The 15840-nt window shown below is 46.2% G+C and overlaps 1 protein-coding gene across 3 annotated transcripts in view; it reads right to left on the reverse strand.

The window, feature by feature from the left end:
* Window positions 1–10404, reverse strand: part of Terf2 (telomeric repeat binding factor 2) — a 25279-nt gene extending 14875 nt beyond the window's left edge. For 2 of the 3 annotated variants that reach the window (XM_021220347.2, XM_021220346.2), the window contains exons 1-3: window positions 9996–10404; window positions 9802–9897; window positions 8607–8737 (exon numbers count right to left, since the gene is read on the reverse strand). In XM_021220347.2, coding sequence (XP_021076006.1) covers window positions 8607–8737; window positions 9802–9897; window positions 9996–10374 — 606 coding nt within the window. In that variant the 5' untranslated portion in view covers window positions 10375–10404. The remainder of the gene's footprint in view (window positions 1–8606; window positions 8738–9801; window positions 9898–9995) is intronic. The other variant, XM_029532678.1, reaches the window with a different exon arrangement.
* Window positions 10405–15840: the final 5436 nt, after the last annotated feature.

A 15840-nucleotide genomic window follows, 5' to 3' on the forward strand; every position in this document is an offset into this window, starting at 1 on the left:
TTTTTTTTTTTTTTTAAGGTAGAGTATCATCACATAAAACTCAAATCCTCGGGGCTGGAGAGGTGGCTCAGCGGTTAAGAGCACTGACTGCTCTTCCGAAGTTCCAAAGTTCAAATCCCAGCAACCACATCATTTGTAATGAGATCTGACTCCCTCTTCTGGTGCATCTGAAGACAGCTACAGTGTACTTAGATATAATAATAAATCTTAGAAAAATAAAAAAACAAAAACAAAAACTCAAATCCTCTTGCCTTGGCTTCCCAAGAGCTGAGGTCACAGACACTTGCCAGCAGGCGGCGCCCTAGCATCAGGTATGTTACAGATGCTTCTTTCAGGCCGCACAATGCGAGGCCACTGAGTCCTGTGCTGTTGGGGTTTCATTTTCTTGCTGTGGAGCACTACTGTATTGTTTGTATTATATTACAATTTAGTCATTTATCCACTCAAGAACATTTGGTAGGTCACAGTTTTTGGTCATTATGAACAGAGATGATAAAACAAGTTTTTGTGTGACCAACTCCTCAACTCTGCCGTAAATACGCAGGAGCAGGATTCTCGGAGCACACTTGATTAACAGGGTAAGCAGCGGTCAAACTGTTACAGTACAGAATAGGTGTTCTATCAGCAGTGTGCAACTGCTTCAGTTATCCTTGTCCTCCCTAACATTGTTAACGTCCCCACAGGGGCTCCCCGTTCTAGAGGTACAACCATACCAGGTTGGTGGGTGGATGGAGGGGATGGAGCCTATAACTGAGCTGCAAAACTGCACTTAACATACTGTCCTTGGATAGAGGAGAAAATGTCAGATATTAAACTGTTAACAACAGATACTTGAGCCAAGTGGTAGTGGTGTACACCATTAATCCCAACACTAGGTAGGCAGAAGCAGGTGGATCTTAGAGTTCGAGGCCAGCCTGGTTTACAGAGTGAGTTCTAGGACAGCCAGGGCTACACAGAGAAACTCTGAATCAAAAAAACCAACACCCCACCCCACCCCTACTTCCCCCAAAAGAAAAGAAAAATAGACTTTGGAGGCCGGAGAGATGGCTCAGTGGTTAAGAGTGCTTGCTACTCTGCAGAGGACAAGCGCTCCGGTCCCAGCACCCATGCCAGCAAGCTCACAACGACTTATAACACAAACTCCAGGAGATCAAAGCTGCTTTCTGGCTTCTGTGGGTACCTGGCACACAGTATATACTCACGTCACATTTCGTTTCATTCATTAATTCATAGGATTTGGGGGGGGGGTATTTATTTAGAGATAGGATTTCTTTGTGTAGCCCTGGCTGTCCTGGAACTCGCTCTGAAGACCAGGCTGGCCTCAAGATCCACCTGCTTCTGCCCTCTGAGTTCTGTGTGATAAGGCCACCACTGCCTGGCTTAGATTTTTAATTAAAGATGTTTTACTTTTTAATTGTGTCTCTCTGTGTGTGTTTTCCTACATATATGTATATGCCCTGTGGAGACCAAAAAAGGATGTTGAATTGATCTAGGACTGGAGCTATAATGGCAGCTGAACTCAGAACATCTGCAAGAGCAGCAACTGTTCATAAGCACCAAGCCTCCTTTCCAGCCCCCACACAATAAAACAACAAAAACATGAATAAGCCTTTTTGGGAGGTGGAAGGAGGAGGACTGGTGGTTCAAGGGCCATCTCTCAGCTACTTATCAGCTCAACAAAGAGCATAGGCTATAGAATATCCTATAGCAAAACAAGATAATATAGTTTCACTGTTTAAAATGTTACTAAATCATAGGCTAGAAGATAGCTCGGTGGTTAAGAACACGTGCTGATTCTGCAGAGAACCCAGGTTCAATTCTCAGCACCCACATGGTAGCTCACAGCCTTAACTCCAGGTCCAGGGCATCTAATGATCATCTGACCTTGGTGGAAACCAAGCATGCACATGGTTCATAGACATACAAGCAAGCAAAACACTGATACACATAGAAATGAAATAAATTCAGGGCTGAAGAGATGGCTCAGTGGTTAAAAGTACTAGTGAGGACCTGGGTTCAGTTCCCAGCACCCACATGGCAGCTTACATCCACTGTAACTGTAACTCCAGTTCCAGGGGATCTGACACTCTCACACAGACATATGTGTAATCAAAACACAAATGCACATTTGCTTGTTCTTGTGCACACACACACACACTCACTCACACAAAAAAACCTAAACTTAAAAACTTGACCAACCCCCAAATGAATATTATTAGTCAAACATGATAGTATATGCCTTGAATCATAGCAGGAGGATCTCTGGGTTCAAGGCCTATCTAGTAAGTTCCAGGCCTGGGCCTCAATAGTCTCAAACAACCACAACAACAGCTAACCAAACAAACAAAACAGCCAACAAAAGCACTTTAGCTCAGTGTGATAGCTTACACTTGTAATCTCAGTGCTTGGGCTACAGAAAGAGACTATTGTCTCAGGGAAGAGGGAGGTGCACAGATCTGGACATACATACACTCTTACATACATACACACATACATACATAGTTCTTTATGTATCATAGCTACAAGTCTCTTGTCAAATATGACTTGCAAATATTTTATTCCAGTTCTGTTTATCCTTCTATGTAGTGTTTGCCGCAGAACAAAAATGGGTTGTTAGTTTGTTTCTGAAGACAGGGTTTCTCTGTGTGGCCCTGGACATGCTAGAACTTGCTTTGTAGCCCAGGCTGGCCATGAACTCAGAGATCTGCCTGCCTTGGCCTCTGGAGTATTGGGATTAAAAGTGTGCTCCATCATGCCTGGCTAGGACAACCCCCCTTTTTTTTCTCTTTTTCTTCAAGACAGGGTTTCTCTGTATATATAGCTTTGGCTGTCCTGGAACTCACTCTATAGACCAGGCTGGCCCTGAACTCCACCTGCCTCTGCCTCCCAAGTGCTGGGATTAAAGGTGTGCGCCACCACTGCCTGGCTCTAGAATAAACATTTTAACTTTTGAAGCCCATGTAGCAATATTTTCTCTTGAGGATTTTTTAAAGCTTATTTTTATTCATGTGTATGAGTGTTTTGCCTGTATGTAAGAATGTACATGTGTGTGCCTGGTGCCCATGGAAGTCAGAAGAGGGCATAGGATCCCAGAGTTATAGGTGGTTGTGAATAGCCATGTGGGTACTGAACCAAACCAGGGTCTTCTGCAAGAACAAGTGCTTTTAACTAATAACATCCCATTGTTTCAACAGCAACTGCTCAAGACTGTCCTTTTCCATTTAATATATTTAGTGATTGAAATGATGTCACGTGTGACTAGGGCTTCACGCTTACACACACACACACACACACACACACACGTTCAAGCTGCCTAGCTGGAGTCCATTCTGGATAACACAAGAAGAAAATGGTAACGACTCCACACTAGTGTTGGTAAAACTTCAAATTCTGGTCTTCTTCCCCTGCCTCACTATTTAATATCCGATTCCTCAACAGCTGTGACTATGCACTGTGTGCATCAAGGAGGAGAAGCGGGCTCTGTGCTTCACCTGCCCTGAACTGGCCACCCATAACTTAGTTTGTGAGACAGGACAGGAAGTGTAAGTACTTTCAAAACCGAAGTTTCTGCTGTGAGCTTGACTTTCTATGTCAATTTCCCGCAGCTTTCAGGAAAAAAACCTAACTCCTTCTTTCTTGTATGTATTAAGATTCTTAGGCTGTAACCCTCTGAACGGTCTCTGGCTAATTTAGACAAATAGGACATTACAAGCAGACTTTCAAAACAGGTAAGGTAGGTTTATAATGGGAAGAAATGCCAAACAACTAAAGCTGACAGAAACAAGAAACCAGAGAGCAGCAGACAAGAACCATAGCAGCTGGGGACGGCGGAGCACCACTCATCACTGGGGACGGCGGAGCGCCACTCATCACTGGGGACGGTAGAGCATGCCACTCATCACTGGGGACGGTGGAGCACACNCTGGGGACGGTAGAGCATGCCACTCATCACTGGGGACGGTGGAGCACACCACTCATCACTGGGGATGGCGGAGCACCACTCATCACTGGGGACGGTTGGAGCGCCACTCATCACTGGGGACGGTGGAGCACCAGTCATCACTGGGGATAGCGGAGCACCAGTCATCACTGGGGATAGCGGAGCACCAGTCATCACTGGGGATAGCGGAGCACCAGTCATCACTGGGGATGGCAGAGCACACCACTCATCACTGGGGATGGCAGAGCACACCACTCATCACTGGGGATGGCGGAGCACCATTCATCACTGGGGATGGCAGAGCACACCACTCATCACTGGGGTCGGTGGAGCACCACTCATCACTGGGGACGGTTGAAGCACCACTCATCACTGGGGACGGTTGGAGTGTCACTCATCACTGGGGACGGCGGAGCACCAGTCATCACTGGGGATAGCGGAGCACCAGTCATCACTGGGGAGCACCACTCATCACTGGGAGGCACAGGCATGCGGGTCACAGTCTGAGGTCAGCCTGGTCTACAGAGGGTTTCCTCTTTCCTGCTCCTTTTCCATTTTATTTCTATTTTTAAAGATAGAGTCTCTTTATACCCTGGCACATTCTAGGCAGACTAGGCTGGTCTGTGGAACTCATGTCAATCCTCCTGCCTCAGCCTTCTGATTGCTGGGGTTAGAGGGCTGAGTGCCTTCATGGGAAGACTGTTTTAACAGTGTTGCAGCTGCTCGTCCTTGACTTCAGCCTTTCCCTTGGGCGTTGGCACTGGGGATTCACGTGGATGTGGCAGTGAAGTGATCTGGTGTAGAACTATACCATCACGGCCCTTAGTTTTCCATATTCTCTCTTCATTTATTGTGTCCGTGGATGTGGACCAGCGTATGTGCTATGGTGCTCATGTGGAGGTCGTTTCTCCCTTTCTGCCATGCTGCACTAGGCTGGGGGTAAGGTGTAAGCTCCAGCTGTCAGGCTTGGCAGCAGGCGCCCTTACCTGCTGAGCCAGCTCTCTCTTTTTTTAGATAGGATCTCATTAAGTTTACCATGCTGGCCCTGAACTTGTCCCAGCCCCCTAAAGAGCTAGGACTTACAAGCCCTCCTTAGTCCTGCTCTTACAGCAAACTTTAAGAAGCAAATTCTCGTTTTTTTTTTTAAAGCTTTATTTTGCTCCCAGCACTCGGGAGGCAGATCTTGAGTCCAGGGCTAGCCTGGTCCACAGAGCAAGTTCCTGGAAGACAGCCAGGGCTATACAGAGAAATCCTGTCTCAAACTCCATCCCCCCAAATTATTTTAAGTGTATGGGTGTTTTGCTTGTCTGTGCACCAGCTGTGTGCAGAGCCTGAGAAGTCCAAGAGGAAGCATCAGATCTCCGGGATGAGAGCTACCGAGGACTGAGCACCTAGTGGGTACTTAGAGTCCTTTGGAGGAGACGCCAGTGCTTGTTAACTACCGTACCACTCTTCCCTGACCAAAAGCACACTTAGCAACGCCCTGCCACTTCAAACAGCCTCACTATGTAGAAGAGGCTGGCACCTGCCCCTGCCATGTTAGTGCTGAGATTAAATAACAGCACTACCATGCCTGGCACAGTGGGTAAAAACGTTTGTCATAGTAACTGAAGACTTCAGTTCAGTCACACACCCTGTGTAAAGGTAAGAGAGAAGAAGACCTGGCAAAGTGTCTTCTGGTCATCCTACAAACCATCCACATGCATACACACAAACATACTTATTAATACAAACTTTTTTAAAAAGGAACTGGCCATTTTTTAGAAATTGAGTGTCCTTTGGAAGAGCCTCAGAGACCTCCAGAAATCTCTTAACATGATTGAGAAATTCTAACTTAGTTTACTTGATTAAACTTTTTCTTTTTGAATTACCCTCAACCTTTCTTCCACCTTACTGAGGCAGGGTCACTCAATCAAACCCAGAGCTCTCAGATATGGCTGGCCTCCTTGGCTACCTTGTTCTGGAGATCTTAGCTCCTCCTCCTGAGGCATGTTCTCCCAGCACTGGCACTGGGAATCTGAACTCTAGTGAGTGCTCGACCAACGAACCACATCGCAGACCCTATCTTAATACTTCATTTTTGAGACAGGGTTTCTCTGTGTAGCCCTGGCTATCCTGGAACTTGCTCTGTAGACCAGGCTGGTCTGTTCACCTCTGCCTCCAAAGTGCCTTGACTAAAGGTATGTGGTGCTACCACCCAGCATATTTTAGAATATTTATTGTGCCCACTGTGATAATGAATGTCTTAAATCCCAGTACTTGGGAGGCTCAGAGGCGAGAGGCAGATCTCTGAGTCCCAGACCAGCCTGGTCTACATAGCAAGTTCTAGATCAGCCCAGGCTACATAGTGAGACCCTGTTTCAAAAACAAAATAATAAATTACTATAACAATTACATAGTTTAAATGAATCTAGGCACCCCATACTATTTTCTAAGATGCCCACTAAGAGACTCTAGGACACTAAATAAGAAACTCAAAAATTTTAGAAAATCTTCAGGAAAAAAAAAAAAACCAGTCACTTTGTAAGGAGGCTGTCAAAGCTGCTCTGGCCCAGGCTATAAAGTATCCTCTGTGAGCCCCACCTCCTGCTCAGCCCCACTGTAGGGTACCCCACAGCTGCCTACAGTGCGACGCAGCCCCATGTGTGCACCACCCTACAGCGGTCCACGGGGTGGGTCCTGCTATTAGCCACATCAGGTGTGGATCAGATCTTTCAGCCCCTAGACAGGATGCTCTGACCTCCCGAGGCTTGCTTGCCACTCAGGATCCTCCCACCTAAGCCTCCCAGGGGCTGGGATTTCAAATAAGCATCAACATTTCCAGCACCATCTGAGTCTCGAAATGACTGCAATCATGTTATTATTTCTGTAGTGCTAAGGACTGAATCTAGGGTCTTTCACATGTGAGGGACAGACTACCATCAAGCCACTAGTAACTCCAGCTGACAGTTTAACTATAACTTTATTTAAGAAATCCTGAACCAGAACCACTCAGGTAGGCCACTAGCTTGCTGGCCTTTGACAACTAAAGGCTAATAGTCACTGGTTCAAGCTGCGACATCTTTTGTTTGTTTTTCAAGACAGGGTTTCTCTGTGTAGCCCTGGCTGTCCTGGAACTCTGTAGACCATGCTGGCCTTGAACTCAGAAATCTGCATGCCTCTGCCTCCCAAGTGCTGGGATTAAAGGCATGTGCCACCACTGCCCGGCAAGCTGCTACATCTTAGAGTACTTTGTTATACTGGAGTGACAGTTACAGTAAGGGCTAGGAGTGTAGCTTGGTTAGTGGCTACTACAGTAGAATCACTGTTGTAAGCCTCAATGTTGGAAGTGGGAACAGAACCTGGGTTCTTTGAAGGAGCAGCCAGTGCTCTTAACCATGGAGCCATCTCTCTAGCCCCAAGGAGTTTAGGTTTCACTGACAGACATTGCAAACAAACATTTAGAACATGAATGTGGTGACTTGGCGGGTTGTGTGGTATAAGCCAGCCCTGAGGAGGCTGAGGCCTGAGGAGGCTGAGGCAGGAACTCGGAGGTGGAGCTACTCTGTATACAATAAGACCCCATCTCACAACATCTCCCCAAATATCCAACAGAAAGAGCCCCATGTGCTTAAGTAATAAAATTATAATGTGTACATGCCTACAAAGATTCCTTAACAAGACAGGCCAGATGACAAACCTACAGTCCTTAGTTCTACAAGGACAAACCTACAGTCCTTAGTTTGGACAAGTTACTATGCCCAGGTCACACTTCTTCCATCCGAGCTATTCTCAGAGTACCCCAGGCTTCCACTCCATCACTAAGGACTTTTCACCCATACTAAAGACCCACAGTGGATTATCCCTCCTTGGAGTAAAGAACAATCTCCCAAGCATTCTTTGCAAGACTAAACAGTAGCGCCTGCTCCGGGCCCTCAGCTGAACTGATACCTGGGTATTTGAGTACCCTGTATAGAGCTAATGGCTTCCTTGTGAAACAGGGTTTCCCCCTCTACCTCTAAGACCTCGCCCTTTGCAGGAGTTCTCTTCTGTGAGCCTTAACTTTCCTGCTAGTCTTCCACCCCCAGTGATGCACACACTTCCACACCCTCAGCCTTGGTTCCTGGAGAAGAAAAACCTGCAGCCACTTGTTTTGTTTAAAGAGTTCTTCCTGAAGCCACCGGAACCCGGACACTCCTAGACACTGCTCAGTGCTGTCACTCTGTCACTCTGTCTGTGCTACGCCTCTTCTTTGGTTGGCTCTGATTCCAGTCTAGTGCAGGAATGATTCCTTAAGTCCTCCTTTCAGCAGTCACAAAACTCAGTTCCACATTTCCCAGGGCCCTAACCATTCCTTCTGGCTTATTACCGACAACAGCAACCTAACCCAGGACCACAGATGCTTGGGGGTCTCAGTGCTCCTCAAAGATACAATAACTTCCAAAACACAGTCTTCAACGTCAACCCACATCCCAAGGCCACAAAGACAACCAAAGCCACAGAGCTATCCTCTCCTCACCCAGGGGACATGTGAAGAGATGGCATGCTACTTATTTGCTCTCTCTCTCCCCCTCCACCTGCTCTTCCCCCTACCCACGCAGGAAAGATTCCACACGGAGTCTGCAAAGATCCCTGACTTCTGCTAGCCAATAAAATAAAATAAAATAAAATAGTAAATGTGTCTTACAGCTTCCTTGACCAGTTTTCTGCTGGATTCAACCATTGAGTCTGTCAGTGTGAACTCTGTTTTAATCATCTCCAGCACATTGATAGCTGATTCCAGGGGTGTGAGCTCAGCCTCCATATCAAAGGAACAGTCTAGGACAAAACACAGTTTCTACTTTAAGCTCTTTGCTATGGAGGAGCAAACATGTCCAAAACGTTTACATAGCTATTTATGAAAGCATGCAAACACAGCAAGATGAAAAACCATGCAAACCAGGCATTTAATCTCCGCACTCAGGAGGCAGAGGGCAGAGGCCAACCTGGTCTACCCAGTGAGTTTGACAGCTACGGCTATGTAGAAAGACTCTGTCATTAAAAAAACAAACAAACTAATAATATAAAAGGACCATACAAACACAGTAAAGTTTGCATTTATTTGTTTATGTCCTTGATATATGGTTCAAATTCAAATTAACATATTTCTTTTTTGTTTTCAAGACAGGGTTTCTCTGTGTAGCCTTGGCTGTCCTGAAACTTGCTCTGTAGCCCAGGCCTGCCTCTGCATGCCCCTTTAACACCCGGCTTCAACATTTTTTTGACACAGGGTTTCTCTGTATAGCCCTAGCTGTCCTGGAACTTACTCTGTAGACCAGGCTGACCTTGAAGTCAGAAATCCACCTGCCTCTGCCTCCCAAGTGCTTCCCACCACTGTCCGGGCTGGCTTCAACATATTTTAAGTGACTATCTTTCAATACTTTTTAACACAGCTCAATTATAACATATACGTTTGCCTCCCAAATCCAGAATAACACACCTTCTTCATATACAAGTGGCCAACAATGAAGACAGCTTGTTAAGTAGCTGCCAAGTTCAACTTGTGTGTGGATGAGAAGGGTGTTCACAATTTACTATTGGGGGGGGGGATGAGGGAGAGGGAGAAAGATGTGTCCTTATTGACATAACTTACTTGTAGCAATAAAAATCGGTGTGCAATTAACAGGTGGGAGAAAACAAAACAAAACAAAAGACAACCAAGAAACTTTGGCGAAAAGCAGAATTAGAGAATTCAACCACCGTTGAATGAAAAAGCCCTCCGCGGTGGCAACAGTAGTGCACTTTAACCCGGAATCTTTCTGTTCCGGATGTTAAGTTTGAAAATAACAAAACCCTACGTAAGTAAGCCCAGAAAAGAGCATACACAAAAAAAATAGCCATACCTAAATTTTCTCCTTCTTCAATGCGCGACAGACACTGCATAACCCGCAGCAACCGGGACACCGTATGCTCCTTCCCCAAGGGCCTGACAAGCAACGCTGGGAAAGAAGACATGGTTGGCTCCGCGAGCCCCGGACCCCCAAGTCATGCCCCCCAAGACCATGTCCTCCTCCCCGCGGCTCGAGCCGGCTCTCACCCTGCATGATGTCCCGGATCTGCCTGAAGTCCCGGTACCGGCTACTCCGAAAGGCCCGCAGCGCCTCGTGGAAATAGAACTTGAGCACCCAGCGGTTGACCGCCTCCTCCAGCCGAGCTTCCCCTGCGCCCCGCTCGGCCGCGCCTCCCAACCCTGGCTCGTGCCGCCCCCGTCGAGCCCGCCCGCCGCTGCGCGATGCCCGTCGGCTCGCCGCCCGCCCGCTGCTATCGCTGCTCCCGCCTCCTCCCGCCATCGTGTTCGACCGCCGCTCGCCCTCCCCGCCCTCCCGGCTGGGCCGTTTCCTTGGCTGTGACGCCATCGGGTCACGCACAACGCCCGGGCCGGAAGCAGGGCCCGCTGTCCCGGCTCCCGCAGCCATGATACCGACGGGGTTCCGAGCCGCCCGCGGGCTTCTGGGAGGGAAAGGACCGAGGCGGCGGGGGTCCACCCACCTCCTCGGCATCCGTAGTTCCTCTTGTGTCTGCTGCAATGCTTGCTGGGGATTGGAGTCCGCACAGCCCAGCCAGGAGCGCTGTTTTGAAGGCTACGCTGCAGACTTGGGACCCTGTAAAGAATATGAAAAATAAGCGCATGCATAGTGTTAGACATTTCGCAAATTGTGAAAAGCAGTACAGTAGAAAAAAATTACTTTGTTTTTTTTTTTTTTGTTGTTGTTGTTTTTTTTTGGTTTTTTTCGAGATAGGGTTTCTCTGTATAGTCCTGGCTGTCCTGGGACTCACTTTGTAGACCAGGCTGGCCTCGAACTCAGAAATCTGCCTGCCTCTGCCTCCCGAGTGCTGGGATTAATTATTTTGTTTTGAAACAGAGTCTCACTGTGTATCCCTGGTTGGCTTGGAACTCAGGACATAGACCTCGAACTCTGCCTCTTCATTGCAGTACTGAGATAGCGCTAACATGGCCAGCCTTTTTTTCTTTTGTCTTTTTTCTTTTTAAAACATGGATTTATTTTGGGAATCAACTCAGGTCCTCGCCATTCTAGAGCAAGCACTTTATCAACCGTGCACTGTCCCCAGCCACCTAGTAAAAATGTATTCTAAGACAGGCCCTGCAAAGTTACTCAGGCTAGTTTTGAACTCATGTCAGAGCCCAGCTACAACAAGGCTTTGGAGCCACTCTAAAAATGCTCTTTCTTTCTTCATCTTTTTTTTTTTAAGGATTTATTTATTTATTATATGTAAGTACACTGTAGTTGTCTTCAGACACTCCAGAAGAGGGAGATCTTGTTAAGGATGGTTGTGAGCCACCATGTGGTTGCTGAGATTTGAACTCTGGACCTTTGGAAGAGCAATCGGGTGTTCTTACCCACTGAGCCATCTCACCAGCCCCTGGAGCCACTCTAAAGCAATCCTAGTTATGGTGATCCAAGCTACTTGGTGATCCCAGCCTGTTTGCCTTACTTAACAGGAGCTAAACTATCTGCCTTCATATCCTGGCAGGTCTGTTGTTACTGTGTAAACCTTGAACAAGTTACTTCCCTATTTGTGTACCTGTGCCCCTTTCTGTCAAGTGGGCATGATAGAGGTACATCGTGGGGATTGTATTAAAATGAGCTGAGATACTATTTCTGGTTCTTGTAGCTCAGGGTTCAACAAATTGTGTATATGTGTGTGTATGTGTGTGTGTGTGTTTGTGTGTGTGTACACAGAGATCCAAGGATAACTTTTAGAAGTTGGTTCTTGCCTTTCATTATGTGAGTCCAGAAATCAGGCTTGGTCTTTGGCAAGCACCTTTATCCACTGAACCATCTATCTTGTTGATCCTGGGTTCCAATTGCCTTTAGTGAATTCATCCAGAGCATGCTTGGACAATCTATTTTTGTTTACAAAAAAATTTTTTTTTTGATTTTTAAGTTTGGTGCAGAGGTCCATGCCTTTACACCCAGTGTAAAAGTTATAGCACTGAGGGGAAAGTATCCTGGCAGTCAAGAACCAAGGAATACCACAAAATCACACTATACAACAAACCTCCCACACAAGAAATTTACTGGGAAGGAAGAACCCAGGCGCAGGCAAGAGGCAGCAGGATGCTGAGTAGAAGGTAGGGTTTATGTGGGGTTTCTTGGGGATGAGAGTGGAGCGTTCCAGGGCAAGTGTTCAAGTCCAGAGCTTGAGGTTTTTTTTCTCTGTAGGGTGGGGGCTGGCTGGGTCCAGCTATTAGAGTAGTTAGAGTGTTCTGTGGATGGAACTGGTGGTTGGAGCTCCTTAGGGGTGAGGCCTGGCAAGGAAAGGTTTTTCTAGAAAAAAGTATTACATCTGTGCTTTAGCAAGGGGGAGGTTTCCACAGTTGAAGGTGTTACACCTCTGTTCTGGGAGGTATCCTGTCAATCAGGGGACAATGAACACCACAAAATCACACTGCACAACAAACCTCACACAAGAGATGTATTTGGGAGGGAAAACGCCCCAAAGGGTGGCTGTCTCTGCTTGGGTAAGAAGCAGCAGCAAACTGAAGGAAGACTTTATATAGGGTTTCTTGGGGGACAGGGTGTGTGTGGAGCTTTCCGGGGCAGACAGTTCCAGAATGGGGATTGGTGGGATTTCAAGGAAGTGTGGCACTGTGAAGGCAGGGTTTTGAGCTCTTAAATGCTCAAGCTACACCCAGCATGAAACGCATCCAGTTTCCCCCTTGCAGATCAAGATGTAGAACTCTCAGCTCTTTCTCCAGCACTATGTCTATCTGGATGCTGCCACACTTCCCACTTCCACTATGATGGGAATGGACTAAACCTTTTAAACTGTAAACCTGACCCAAATTAAATGTTTTCTTTTATAAGAGTTGCCTTGGGGGCTGAAGAGATGTCTCAGTGGTTAAGAGCACTGACTGCTCTTCCAGAGGTCCTGAGTTCAATTCCCATCAACCACATGGTGGCTCACAACCATCTTTAATTGAATCCGATGCCCTCTTCTGGTGTGTCTGATGACAGCTACAGTGTACTCATATAAGTAAAGTAAATAAATCTTTTAAAAAACAAACAAACAAACAAACAAAAAACAGAGTTGCCTTGAACTGGGCAGTGGTGGCGCACGCCTTTAATCCCAGCACTTGGGAGGCATAGGCAGGAGGGTTTCTGAGTTCAAGGCCAGCCTGGTCTACAGAGTGAGTTCCAGGACAGCCAGGGCTACACAGAGAAACCCTGTCTCAAAAAACAAAAAGGGCTGGTGAGATGGCTCAGCGGGTAAGAGCACCTGACTGCTCTTCTGAAGGTCCTGAGTTCAAATCCCGGCAACCACATGGTGGCTCACAACCATCTGTAACGAGATCTGACTCCCTCTTCTGGAGTGTCTGAAAACAGCTACAGTGTACTTACATATAATAAATAAATAATATAATAAATAAATAAAGCTTTAAAACAAACAAACAAACAAACGAACAAACAGAAAGTTCCCTTGGTCACATCAATAAAACCCAACTAAGACAGTATATATACACATTTAGGAAGCCTCAATATCAGGATCCCACGCAGGCCCTCTAATGGCCCGGAATGTCAGCTGTTCCTCCTCTACCCATCCTGCACCCCACTTAATCCTCCCACTCCAGTCTCCTCCCTCTCTCCATAATAACATACTCTATTTTCCCTTCCTTGCAAAATCCCCCTCTCCAAGTCCTTTATTAGGTATCTAACCCCTGTGGTCACATGGACTCTAACACCCATAAGGAAGGCTTAAAAGCTACCCACCACATCAAAAAGTAAACATCCACATTTGTCTTTCTGGGCCTGGGTTACGTCACACGGATGATTTTGTTTTTTTCTTTCTAGCCTCATCATTCACTTGCGAGTTTCACAATTTTTTTTTTTGAGACAGGGTTTCTCTGTGTAGCCCTGGCTGTCCTGGAACTCCCTCTGTAGACCAGGCTGGCCTCGAACTCAGAAACCCTCCTGCCTATGCCTCCCAAGCGCTGGGATTAAAGGCGTGCGCCACCACGCCCGGCTTGAGTTTCATAATTTTTAACAGCTGAATAACATCCCGTTGTGTAAGTGTACCAAACTTTCTTTATACAGTCATCTGTTGATGGATCTCTAGGCTGTTTCTACTTCTGGCTGTCATGCATAGAGCAACAGCAGAGTCTCATGAGTGCCTTCGCCGAGGGATGTACAGTCCTTTGGGAACTTGCTCAAGAGTGGCGTAGCTGGATCCCGAGGTAGATCCATATTCCCAGCTTCCTGAGAAACCACCACACTGGTTTCTGTAGTAGCTATACAAGTTCGTACTCCTACCAACAATGTATAAATGGCGTCCTCACCAGCGCAGGCCCTCACTTGTTTTATTGATCATGGCCATTCTGGCAGATGTAAGATAAAACCTCAAAGGTCATTTTAATTTTAGTTTCTTGGATGGCTGAGGATATTAAACACTTCTTTTTAAGAATTTCTCTGCCATTTATGTACATCTTTTGAGAGGTTCCTGATTAATTCTGTTACCCATTTTTTAAAAAAAAAGGTTTATTTATTTTATATAAGTACACTGTAGGTCTCTTCAGACACACCAGAAGGTGGCATCAGATCCCATTACAGATGGTTGTGAGCCACCATGTGGTTGCTGGGAATTGAACTCAGGCCCTCTGGAAGAGCAGTCAGTGATCTTAACTACTGAGCCATCTCTCCAGTCCTATCTTTTTCTTTCTTATCTAGAGTTAGGGGGCTGAAAGAGAGGAAAAGGGATGGAGAAGGTGGAAGAAAGAAGAACCCACAAAGTAGCCAAAGACAGCTACAGAGATCGGCAAGAACTAGGATTAAAGGCACATGGCTCCACTGCCCAGCAGTTTGTTTTCTTGATGTTCTGTTTGTTTGTTTAGTTCTTTATATAGTTTAGATATTAAGTCCCTGTCAGATGTGTAATTAGTAGAGATCTCTTCCCATTCTATAGCCTGCCACTTTGCTATGTGATGATGTCCTCTTCCAGACAGAAGCTTTTCAACTTCATGAGATACCACTTAGTACCAAGCACTCTTCTTCCTTTTCCTTTCTCTTCTTCTTCCTCCTCCTCCTCCTCCTCCTCCTCCTTCTCCTCCTCGAGACAGGGTTTCCAGAACAGCCCTGGCTGTTCTGGAACTTGATTTTTAGATAAGGGCTGACCTTGAATTCACAGATGTCTTAGCATTCTTTAGAGTCACAGATCCTATGGAATGTCTCTCTATATATTAAGGAAAATTATTGGAATGACTTAAGAGTCTGCAGTCCAACTAACTCATCAATGGGAAATTCAAGGACCTAGTAGTTGTTCAATCCCACGAGGCTGGGTGTTTCAGCTGGTCTTCTGTAGAAGCTGGATTCCTGAAGAAGTAGGTTTCAACAGATGTGCTGGCAAGTAAGTGCAATCAGGCAAAGGAGAGAGCCTTCCTTTTTCTAGAAGGTATGGCCCAGATTAAAAGTGGGCACCACCATGCCTGGACTTAAGCTGTGCTTCATTTGGAACTTGCTCTGTCCCAGGCTAGCCTTGAACTCGGAGATCTGCCTGCTTCTATCTCCTGGATTAACTGGGTATACTGCCTTGCCTGGGCACAAGCTTTTCACGGCCACTATGCCTCAAAGTCTGGATCAAAAGGTTGTGTCTTCTAGACACAAGATCTAGATCCCAGATGTGCCCTCCATTTCTGGATTGTAGTTCATACCAGATCCAGTCAAGCTGACAGCTGGAAATAGCCATTACAATCCAACCCTTGTCAAGTTGAAACAAATCATATCTCACGTCTAAATGGAAACAATAACCAGGTCATACATACTCCTAACATGACAGAACTATCCCACATATAACTGAAAACACATTGTAAATTTAGAATAGGTCAATGTCCCTTGGGAAACATCCTTTTCTTTTTTTTTTTTTTT

Source organism: Mus pahari, chromosome 20, assembly GCF_900095145.1.
Source record: "Mus pahari chromosome 20, PAHARI_EIJ_v1.1, whole genome shotgun sequence".
Taxonomy (NCBI): domain Eukaryota; kingdom Metazoa; phylum Chordata; class Mammalia; order Rodentia; family Muridae; genus Mus; species Mus pahari.